At 38.3% G+C, this 12351-nt stretch overlaps 1 protein-coding gene across 8 annotated transcripts in view; it reads right to left on the reverse strand.

The window, feature by feature from the left end:
* The window catches only part of LOC139944744 (lysine-specific demethylase 6A-like), an 88345-nt gene that overhangs the window by 5177 nt on the left and 70817 nt on the right, over nucleotides 1–12351 (reverse strand). For 7 of the 8 annotated variants that reach the window (XM_071941808.1, XM_071941806.1, XM_071941807.1 and 4 more), the window contains 8 exons: nucleotides 10224–10400; nucleotides 8836–8970; nucleotides 7957–8012; nucleotides 7218–7328; nucleotides 6427–6575; nucleotides 4516–4630; nucleotides 2290–2434; nucleotides 177–361 (listed from right to left, as the gene is read on the reverse strand). In XM_071941808.1, the coding sequence (XP_071797909.1) occupies nucleotides 177–361; nucleotides 2290–2434; nucleotides 4516–4630; nucleotides 6427–6575; nucleotides 7218–7328; nucleotides 7957–8012; nucleotides 8836–8970; nucleotides 10224–10400 (1073 nt within the window). Of the gene's footprint in view, nucleotides 1–172; nucleotides 362–2289; nucleotides 2435–4515; nucleotides 4631–6426; nucleotides 6576–7217; nucleotides 7329–7956; nucleotides 8013–8835; nucleotides 8971–10223; nucleotides 10401–12351 lie in introns of those variants that run through there. The other variant, XM_071941812.1, reaches the window with a different exon arrangement.

Consider the following 12351-nt stretch of genomic DNA (forward strand, 5'->3'; position numbering starts at 1 on the left):
CATTTCAGACCAAAGCCTTTCTTGTGGATTAGGTTTTCAGTCCCTACCTGATTGCATTGGTTTCCGCCACTTCTGAAATATGAAATTTCTCTTAATTTCCTATTCATCCCAGTTCTCTGTTGTTGGATGTGAAATGAAATAAATACATAAATAAATAACCAAGTGACTAGACTTACTTGATCATCTCAAAGAGTCTAGGCTCTGTGATCTTGATATGTCTGGCCATGTTCCATGAGAGATGGACCATGGGAACAATGGACTTATATCCCTGCAGCTTGTTCCACTCGTAGCGCTCCACTGATAACTTGTACTGATTGTTGATCAGCGGCCCTACATTCCACGCTATGTTATTGCACCATCCCTAAACAAAAAACAAAAAAAACAATTACACATCCATTACACATCCATTTAGATTAATCGGTTGTACATTAGTTACGGTGGGCGGTGCTGGGTGGGCCTGCCCGGGGTCGATTTCACAAAGAGTTAGGACTAGTCCTAACTTAGGACTAGTCCTAGGAGATATACAAATTGCATGGATAGTCCTAAGTTAGGACGAGTAACTGGTCCTTACTCGAGATAAGGCTAGTCCTAACTGTGAAATTCACACCAGGACTCGCAATTTTGCACAGCACTCTGAGCAGAATACACGGTGCTGCCTGGCACAGATTTCCCGTAGTGCTCAGATTACTTACAAAATATTGTCCACTGTGCTCTGATCTGAGACACAGCTAATGATAAGGAGTATCAAATGTCACAGAGAAAGAACAGAGTCAAAAGGCCATTCAACTTGTTGCATGGCCCCTAGATGAACAGTTTGGATACCTGGCATTATTCCTTAAAGCACTTCAGCAATGATTGCCCCATAATCAAACATGCATAATTTTGTTCATCTGCTCACCCTTGGTGAAAATGAATTTATAGCCCACAACTATCTAGCTGCAAACCTGAAAGGGAGCATCTCAAAAGTTACATAGAATGGTAGAAAAGTTTCTAATTGGTTTTGGTTGAGGATTCTAGCTGGCATGCTTGAAATGCAGGTCCGTCTTATGACTCAACAATTTGCTTAAAGCTACAAATGTATATTGAAAGCTTTTTCAAGAAACTATTTATCTCAATATTCTGGATCAGAAGTGGGTTACCAGTGAGTTTTGCTTCAACGCTGAAGTGTTACACCTCGGCTCAAGAATACCACTACTCATTAAACACAAATCATCATATCCAGACACACTGTCAAGGAAATTCCTCTTCATCAAAGTGATTTCAATGAAGTAGGATTTTAACCTTTGCAGGGTGGAAGCATAACTAAGAGATGTTTGCAGTAACACCATGTGAATACCTCTTTTGAGAAGTGTTGGTTCTAAAATAAAATAAAAATGGTGGTTGACAACTCCTAAAGAGTCAGTAACGACTCCTTAAGAACCTTTAGCGAGTCGTCATCCACCGGTTCTTTTCAAAACCAACACGATTCACCAGAGATATTTACATGGTGTTATCGCAAACCTCTCTTAACGATTTCATATAAACTCCTCCATGTATGGATTGCTCTTTGAGCAGAAATGTCCGCTTATGAAATTGGCCCTTCTGCAATATTTTTAAAGGCACTGGACACTATTGTTAGTTACTCAAAATAATGGTTAGCTTTAAAACTTACTTGGTAACGAGCAATGGAGAGCTGTTGATAGTATAAAACATTGTGAGAAACAGCTCCCCCTGAATTAACATAGTTTTTGAGAAAGAGGTAATTTCTCATTCAAATAATAAAAGACTTAAGCTGAAGCCTTTTATTATGCTTCTAAAAGCAAAGTAATGCAACAAGGTTGTGTTTTCTTTCATTATTCTCTCGCAAAGTTTATGACAAATTTTCACAGTCTTAGACCAGTCTTCTCACTTGTGTTGTATTTCAACATATGCACAAAACAACAAACCTGTGAAAATTTGAACTCAATTGGTCTTCGAAGTTGCGAAATAATAATGGAAGAAAAAACAACCTTGTCACACAAAGTTGTGTGCTTTCGGATGCTTGATTTCGAGACCTCAAAATCTAATTCTGAGGTCTCAAAATCAAATTCAAATATTTTAGTGAAAAATTACTTCTTTCTCAAAAACTACTTAAATTCAGAGGGAGTCGTTTCTCACAATGTTTTATTGTATCAACAGCTCTCCATTGATCAATAACATATTTAAAGTTGTTATGCTAACAGTGATTTAAAAAAGTGTCCAGTGCCTCTAAAAGGATTGTTCACATTGACTTGAGCCATATTCTAATGTACATGTACATGATGTACTTACCACAGCCTGTACCCAATGCACAGCCCCAGCATTAACCCATACTAAGTCTCCTGGTCTCTGGATGAATCTATACACAGGTACATTCTCTTCATATAAATCCTCCAATACTGGCCACCATGACCCTTTCAAGAAGTTGATGTTATATCTGTTGAAGAAATACACAAAAACTTGGTAATTTGACATATTTTCCATTGAGTTCCTTTTTCTGTTTCAATTCAATACTTTACAGACATTCAACTTTAAAAATAAATAAATAACAAGGAAAAGGCTAGCATACATCTTTGATCATAGTTTTACATTTTTTGATGTTTCTTTTTCTTAGCTCAGTATAAACCACAGGGGAAACTGACTGGGTAAATTTGATAAATGATTTTTGGGGTTAAACAAAGCATGGACTAGTTGGATCTGACCAAAGACCTCCTGATTAACATGTTGGCGCTCAGTTTTTTTTCCGTTTTGTATTTGAAAAGAGAGGGAAAAACCTGTTAGCAGCAAAGTTGCCTATGTCACATTGTTATTCACCGGTTTTCAACATTTGAATGAGATTGCTCTTGTCCTTAAAGGAACACGTTGCCTTGGATCGGTCGAGTTGGTCTTTAAAAAGCGTTTGTAACCGTTTTGTATAAAATGCATATGGGTAGAAAGATGTTGTAAAAGTAGAATACAATGATCCACACAAACATGCCTCGAAATTGCGTGGTTTTCATTTTACTTTGTCGACTAACACGTCGGCCATTTATGGGGGTCAAAATTTTGACTTCCATAAATGGCCGACCATGTTAGTTCGCACAGTAGAAGGAAAACCACGCAATTTCGAGGAAAACTTGTGTGGATCATTGTATTCTACTTTTAAAACATCTTTCCAACCATATGCATTTTATAAAAAACGGTTACAAATGCTTTTGTTTTGACCAACTCGTCCGATCCAAGGCAACGTGTTCCTTTAATAGGATTTGAGATTCAGGATTGAGGATTTGAAGAATGTGTAGATTCCTGAAAATGGATTGAGGGGCCTAGGTTCTCCCTCCAACAGGAACCTCACATATTCAGGGACTCGGTGCATCACCAGGAATACATCAATACAGATTTATAACCCCAACAGATTTATTTCTCCCCTTAGTGACTGATTCTCGCCTTTCATTTATATTTGGAGTCTCAAGGAAGTTTGAAGAACCGGAAAAACCGGTACAATTGTCAAGTGTGTTTCAGGATACTTGCTAAACTTGTGCCCTTAAAAAACATAAAATCATTTTATAATCAGTCCCAGAGTGTCTTGTGTTTTGGATCAGAAGTGGGTTACCAGTGAGTTTTGCTTCAACGCTGAAGTGTTTCACCTCGGCTCAAGAATACCACTACTCATTAAACACAAATCATCATATCCAGACACACTGCCCATGGCAAAAAAACTTGCTAAAGTATTGACAATACTTGTTCAGCAAAACTAGGTTACCATTCACACTACCATAGTTACCATTGCTGCAACTGGTACCCTTCTCACTTCTTTACTTAGCAAGTACATTTGCTAAGCAGATTTTTCTGCATAACAGCTTTGTGTTGATTGAAATATTGCATAAGACCATCTAAATTCCATCACTACATCCAACTTCAAGCTGGGGGGGGGGGGGTGAGTAGTGCAATATCTGATAAGTGGTCCCATTTTCATAGAGCTGCTTAAAGGCAGTGGACACTATTGGTAAATACTCAATATAATTATTAGCGTAAAACCTTACTTGGTAGCGAGTAATGGGGAACTGTTCATAGTATAGAACATTGTGAGAAACGGCTCCCTCTGAAGTGACGTAGTTTTCGAGAAAGAAGTAATTTTCCATGAATTTGATTTCGAGACCTCAGAATTTTGAGGTCTCCGATATCAAATATCTGAAAGCACACAACTTCGTGTGATAAGGGCGTTTTTTCTTTCAGTATTATCTCGCAACTTTAACGACCAATTGAGCTCAAATTTTCACGGGTTTGTTATTTTATGCATATGTTGAGATACACCAAGTGAGAAGACTGGTCTTTGACTATTACCAATAGTGCCCAGTTCTTTTAAGCAGAAAATACCGTTTAAACAATTTCTGCTTAGCAAAAATTAAGCAGGATACCAGTCACATATAGCTTATATGAGAGAGTATTTTGGCTGGTAACCTTATTCTGGTTAGCTTAATTTTATTGTGCTTAAGCAGCTCTATTAACTTTGGCCCAGAACATGCAACATGTACTCACCTCTCAGTTAGACTGCAGATGGCGCCCCAGTACGCATTGGGCACTGCAAACCACTCACAGTCTCCCGGTCCGATGTTAACATTGACTGAACACATGTTGTTGTTCTCTTGATGCCCTACAATCAACAATCAACAATAACTCAGATTAAGAGAGAAAACACAAAGAAGATTTTCAGATAATTAGGAGTATGACTGACAAGTTAACCACTGAATGTTTGTTTTAAAGGTCACCACAAATGCATGTTATTTGTTCAGAGGAAAAACATTGAAACTAAATTCCTTGATACGTACGTTATCACTATGGTAAATTAATTTACTGACAGGCAATGAGTTTTTGTGTATACTGTTAAGAAGAAATTTACATTAAAACGAGCACAGGCTTTGAACTTCGCTCTTGAAGGGGTACGGCAAATTCCCTCTGGAAAGGGGCACCGCTATGAAGAAAATGTAAATTTGTATTGGAACTTTGCACAGGGCACCGTGGCAACTGCTGTGGGTGCCAAAGGTTGTTTCGAGGCCTGAAGGGTACCTCAAAGTAACTCAAGGATGAACCATGGAAAACCTAAAAAAACACATGCAGGTACCCTCCATAACTAGAGGTTGTACCCTTCATAACTAGAGGTTGTACCCTCCATAACTAGAGGTTGTACCCTCCATAACTAGAGGTTGTTCCCTCCATAACTAGAGGTTGTACCCTCCATAACTAGAGGTTGTACCCTCCATAACTAGAGGTTGTACCCTCCATAACTAGAGGTTGTACCCTCCATAACTAGAGGTTGTACCCTTCATAACTAGAGGTTGTACCCTCCATAACTAGAGGTTGTTACCCTCCATAACTAGAGGTTGTTACCCTCCATAACTAGAGGTTGTACCCTCCATAACTAGAGGTTGTACCCTCCATAACTAGAGGTTGTACCCTCCATAACTAGAGGTTGTACCCTCCATAACTAGAGGTTGTACCCTCCATAACTAGAGGTTGTACCCTCCATAACTAGAGGTTGTACCCTGGAAAATCCAGGAGAACCCAGCCAAACCTCACAGCTAACCCATCTGTAACTCAAAATTGAACCATGGATAACCCCTGGAAAACCTTTAAGTGCAATATACCTTGTTTAATTTTGCATTCCTCACTTAGCATTGACTGCCCATGAAGTTAACCATAAGCCTTTTTGAGGTATGGCGGACGTGATATGAGTGTACTGTTTGGTTTTTGTGTATACACACAAATTTACCCCAACCTTATAGTGTTGTAACATTGTGTCCGCCATATCTCAAAAAGGCTTATGGGGACAAGATGCAGTTACACGTTTTTTTGTGTCCACGTTTCACACCCAATACGACATTGCGTCTCGCAACTCATTGCAATTGTCAGTAATAGGCAGGTTTGAAATTCTGGATCAGAAGTGGGTTACCAGTGAGTTTTGCTTCAACGCTGAAGTGTTACACCTCGGCTCAAGAATACCACTACTCATTAAACACAAATCATCATATCCAGAAAATAAATAAAGCAAAGATGGGGTGAGTGGGTTACTGTATTTAATTCATTCGGTTTTGGACTCGCAAGACCAAAACTAATTGTCAACTCATTTGTCAAAACTATAGCATTCCAATCAACACATCTCAAGGGAAGTTTTCTCCCAATAATAATCTTTGTACCATGTCAGTTATGCGTGAATCTGTAAACACTAAGTCTTTAAACCATATCATAGTTGGGACTTGCTATTGATGTTCTATTGTTGTTCTTTTCTGAAGAATTCCTACGTTGAACAAAGAAAAAAACATTATGCAGACCTTCATTCCATTGTGTTTAAGTCCCCACACCAGTGTGTGTGCCTACCCATCCATATCTAACCCATGTTGCGCACACTCAATTATCAACTAGAAATACAAAGTAATGTTCACACTTGCTTACCAGGCGTTCTGCTTCCCGGTACCTTCATATAGAGCTGGACTGTATTCATTCCCAGTATGGAGTGACCCACATGACTCAGGATGTTACCTGGTGAAACGATGCGTGTAAATGATGGCAGCTTCGTCAACTCATGTAACTGCTTCTTCCATCTACAGGCAAACCATACATTCAATAAGATTTAAAGCATTGACGAAGATGCTCACTTAATAGGGACCTTGGCAAAATTAGTCCAGGACAACCAGCGGATAAGTACCATACGGGACAAGGTTTTTTACTTGCTGTTAATTCACCTTGTTTGAAATCGGGTGTTTTGGAGAAAACGTGGGAGGGAAAACCTGCAGGGATCTCTACATCTCTACATTACTACTCTTAATTATATACAACAGCCTTCAAGCCGTTTAGATCACTCAAAAACCACTAGTTTGTTCGTACTACATTTAAACAGCCAGTGGAAAGAAGTGAGATGAATCTTCTCATAACACTATGTCAAATCCTTACTTGTGTACACGTAGGTTTTTTCTCATTTAATTTCTGGCCATCTGATCAGGAAAAACAAATTTTGGTCCAGTGAACATTCTGAGCTACAAGCCCTTCCCTGTGGTCTTGCAGACATCTCCTCCCAACTTCGATCCCTGGAGAGTGTCCAACATCTCTCAAAGCATTTTTGAAATGTGGACTCCCTTTTTTCTTAAAGTACAGTGTCTTAAGCTAGACATCATTGATGTACACGTACTGACAATCCAAATTAAATTTGACGTCAACAAAAAAGGGTATATGGAAAAAGTACTCACTTCCGCTCATCGGACAGATCAACATTGGTTCCAAATTTGAGCATTTTAAATTCTCGACCGCCTCCTTCCCGTAGAGTTGTAGTCGTCGGCGCTCCGTTTGTCTTCTTTTTCCTGTTAAAACCACAAAACCCAAGTTGTTAGGTACTTCATGTAAGTAGCTGAGTGATGTAACACACACTGTCAAAATTTTCTTGATTTTTGATGAAAGACACATTTACGCATATTTTTCTGCCAAAGTGATCACAGAAATTCCCTGTTCTATTAGCGATCATTCTTTACGGCAAGTTTGATATTTCGGGATAAGGACATCTGAGGAGTGTTTGGCACTTTACTAGACTTGTGAACAAGTCGTTTTAGCCTATACACTTAGTAGCTCCCCCCCCCCTCTGGCCACGACAAAAGACTGCTCTCTCACAAGATCTCTTTAGCCCTGTTCACAAATTCTTCCTGTGTAATGCCTTTGCAGTATTTTTACCCAAAGGTTTCCCACAGAAAAAAATTGTTTCACCTGGAGTTACCAATTGTTTAATTTTGAATTTCTCCCTAACTTCAGTCTGTCAGTAATCATTTTAAAAAATATCTTCACATTGTAAAAACCTTACTCCAAAGTTTTCCGAGGTAAAACGAGGTAACATAACGATTCACTGTGTGCAACCGCTCATTGTTCCGTAGAACCCTCTCCAACTTTCTTTCTAAAATGCATAACTTATCCCCTACACAAACCCCAAGTAATTCATACCTTTTCGCTGAGAATGGGTCGTCTGAATTAAGTCTGGAGTTCTTCTCGGCTTCCTCCTGTACACAGAAAAATTCAAATAAATGCACTATTTATGCAAATTGTTTAGTTACCTTTCAACTATTTTGAAAAATAAAAGTTTTATCTAGATCAGAAGTGGGTTACCAGTGAGTTTTGCTTCAACGCTGAAGTGTTACACCTCGGCTCAAGAATACCACTACTCATTAAACACAAATCATCATATCCAGAAAACATCCTGAAAGTAAACATAACCTATCCCATGCCTTATGCCAAGTATGATATTTGAGACTCTACAAAATTAAAAAAGCCAAAAAAGCTTGTCGTATGAACAATCTGTGACTGGTACAGCCAAACATTTACTGGCTATAGCAAGAAAACTGTACTTGCTTGCAAATAAAATGTCAGCTTTTTTTCTGACATAATTAACCAATATCTTAAATTATAAACCAATTTGAACAAGGTGGTAAGCTTGGGCGATATCAAATTATTTTATTCACGATATATCGCCGATAACATACCGCGATATTCGATATAATCGCGATTAATTAAATTTGACATCATCAGTCTTCAAACTCCCAGTGAAAGTTGTAGAAGAGACAGTCATAGCATAAGAGAGGTAATATAATGACCTATTCTTCTGGTTTTACTCCAAACCTATGGGGTGCAAGATGTCTCAGCTAGGAAATACATCGCGATATATCGCGATACATCGTTATTTCGATTAAAACCAAATCGAACCGATATCAAAATCGTTTCCAAATTAATATCGCGATATACGATAATATCATGATATCGCCCAAGCTTACAAGGTGGATCACTCAGAAGGCTTTTTTTTTTTAGCCCAATTTAATGATATCTTACCCTAAGGCTTTCCTGGAACGATGAGGCTTGATACTGAGCGTATCTTGTGATAGTAGAGAAGGATCTACTACTCTCACATTTCCAAACCTTCTTCAAACCGGCCTGATCCCAATTCTCATCTGGTGGTTGTTGTCTCTGTAAAGGCAAATCAGAAAATGTTAGAATAAGCAAATCTACGATTTGATCAATACATGACACATATAGACCTTTCTATTGCAACATCACAGCCCCAAGTTATTGCAACCTAGGATGGAAAGCCATCAAAGCAAAGTATAAACAGACAGCTACAGTTTGTAACAATGTCACACAAATATTCATATATAGGGTTGGATTTGTAGGAAACAAAGCAACCAGTCATGGGAGGTATCTTATTTAACTGAAAGTTTGCAGGAAATATTGAATTTGGGCACAACATCTGTTGCTAACATTTGGCCATCCAAGCCAACCGGTGCAGATTCTTTATCAACAAAAGATAGGTCAAATTCAGACACATCCTTAGTTGAAACATCAAAAACAGACACTTTGTAAAATGAAATCATTGCACTCGGCAGTCCCAAGCGGTCTATTTACATAAAAATGTTCTGGATCAGAAGTGGGTTACCAGTGAGTTTTGCTTCAACGCTAAAGTGTTACACCTCGGCTCAAGAATACCACTACTCATTAAACACAAATCATCATATCCAGACTTGCTGCATATGTTATTCACCCCACTAATGCTATACAAGCAGCATAATAATAACAAAAATAGCAGTTTTAAAAACAATTTCTTCCCTTGTTTCTATCTTCATTATTTTTAAGGAAAGTTTTAAAAGCAAAGCCAAGTCTTACTGCTTTAAATGCAGTGGACACTATTGGTAAACGGCTCCCTCTGAAGTGATGTAGTTTTCGAGAAAAAAAAGGAATTTTCCACGAATTTGATTTCATGACCTCAGACTTAGAAATTGAGGTCTCGAAATAAAGCATCTGAAAGCACACAACTTTGCGTGACAAGGGTGTTTTTCTTTCATAGTTATCTTGGAACTTGAACAACCAATTTAGCTCAAATTTTCAAAGGTTTGTTATTTTATGCATGTGTTGAGATACACCAAGTGAGAAGACTGGTCTTTGAAAAGTACCAAAGGTGTCTAGTGTCTTTAAGAATCCTGGTACATTACTCAAGGGAGCTAGGGTAAGAGTGCTAGGGTAAGAGTACCAGGCCTAAACTAGTACAAAGGCCATGGCCTCTGTTGCCCGCCTTGGTGCCCCTTCAAAACTTTCCCATAGGTTTAAAGATTTCCCAGTGGAAGTGCCCTTTTCAAAATGAAAATGGCCAGGGCCCCTCAAAGATGAAAGTCCAGGCCTGGAGTAAAGCTTACTCAAAATAAAATCTGCAGTTTTTTCTATTATACCTGTGTTCTGACTTCCACCGGATGATCACCGTGCGTTTCTACAAGCGTCTTTGTTGAGAAGAGGCCCAGATCCAACTTGAGGGCAGCAGCCAGGCCACGGATTACCGTGATTGGCTGATTGTGAGATTTGCAGTACTCTGCTAGGGCTGGCGAATAAGCATCATCTTTCGTCTCCACCTGTCAACATAAACACCACACAGGGCTCGATAAAAACACACAATATATTGCAGAACAAAATATAAAATAGTAACTTCCCTTGGGTAAACCAAGTTCAAATCTCCTGGCCAAGTACACATCTCTTGGGTCTACCCTGAAAGTATCTGGTTGGTTTGTTCCAGGCATGGTATTTGTCCCTTAGAAAAAAATTAGGAAAAAATGACTGTCTATTGTCAAGTAAGACCTACATGAACATACAATATGGGATTTTATAAAAATTGGGGCTATAAAAAAACATTTTTGCTGATTTTTTTTTTGAGAGCCAATTAGAATCAGAATTGGTCTGAAGTACATATAGTAGAATGCTTGGTTGTTCTGAACATTTCGACTAGTTCCCTAGTCACTATCAGGAGACTGTAGTACGCACCAGCCACAACAATGAATGTTTCATCTGGTACACTGTTATTACCAAGCTCAGTAACTTTTAGCAAAGTCTTTAAAGGCAGTAGACACTATTGGTAATTACTCAAAATAATTATTAGCACAAAACCTTACTTGGTAACAAGTAATGGGGAGAGGTTGATGGTATAAAACATTGTGAGAAACAGCTCCTTCTGAAGTGATGTAGTTTTCGAGAAAGAAGTAATTTTCCACGAATTTGATTTCAAGACCTCAAGTTTAGTATTTGAGGTCTCGAAATCAAGCATCTGAAAGCACACAATGTTGTGTGACAAGGTGTTTTTTTCTTTTCTTTTATTATTATCTCGCAACTTCGACAACCAATTTAGCTCAAATTTTCACAGGTTTGTTATTGTACAGGTATGCATATGTTGAGATATGCATATATGTTGAGATACACCAAGTGAGAAGACTGGTCTTTAAAAATTACCAATAGTGTCCAGGGTCTTTAAAGGGACACACCGGCCGAATTGGGCTGTTTGGGCTACAAAATAGACTAAGATATGACTTCAACGGTCTTACAGGAATGAAGAAGAACAGTCCTTAAAAAAAATCATCAAATTTAGCCGTTTTTGAGCATTTTAAGACAAAAACGCAGGTCGCGTGATTGTTCTAACCAAAAAGTGGTACAAACAATCACATGAACTTCCGGGCTAGTTTTACTTTCAGCCGTCTATCGAAACTTACATGTACTTAACCAAATTTAAATCTTTTTTTTTTACAAAATTATTAACGCATAACTGACGAAAAAGATCATGTATTCAAATTATCGCTACAAAATGTAAATAATGGTGAAAAATCTAACGTAAGATTCACATTCAAAGAGTCCGTGTAACGGAAGCTTGTTATATGGCCGCTTTGGTTTTTTTAAATCATTTTTCGCTAAGTACGTGACATTTTGATGATTTTTTTTACAGCAACCATCTATAAAAACATTATTTATGATTCTACACCCCTAAATTGCGTAAACGGTGAGCCGGTGTGTCCCTTTAAGGGCAGAAATCTGCTGTAAGCAAGGCAATGAAATTACGCCCAGATTGGTTTACTTTTACTTTCAGACAACATTTGTAAACCCTATCAATGTTGTCCTCAACAAAACACTTTAGACAGCCATTGTTTTACTTGAAATGAATTGCTGCACTCGGCAGTCCCAATATTTATCATAATGTTCTAGATCAGACGTGGGTCACCAGTGAGTTTTGCTTCAACGCTGAAGTGTTACACCTCGGCTCAAGAATACCACTACTCATTAAACACAAATCATCATGTCCAGAGTTGCTGCTTATGTCCATTACTCCACTTATGCTCACAACTTGGAGTCAAAATGTCATTAACAAATGCACGACCCACTTTGTATTCCCAGAGCTCTCAAGCATGACAAACAACCTAAGAAATAACATGTTATCAAGGTCAAGGGCTGACCTATTTATGATTCAGGCCTTTTAACACCTTTTAGCAAGAATTCGTCTTATTTTCTAAAAAGGAAAAAATATCATGCCTGACACTGCTCACT

Source organism: Asterias amurensis, chromosome 12 (genome assembly GCF_032118995.1).
Source record: "Asterias amurensis chromosome 12, ASM3211899v1".
In the NCBI taxonomy this organism is placed as follows: Eukaryota; Metazoa; Echinodermata; class Asteroidea; order Forcipulatida; family Asteriidae; genus Asterias; species Asterias amurensis.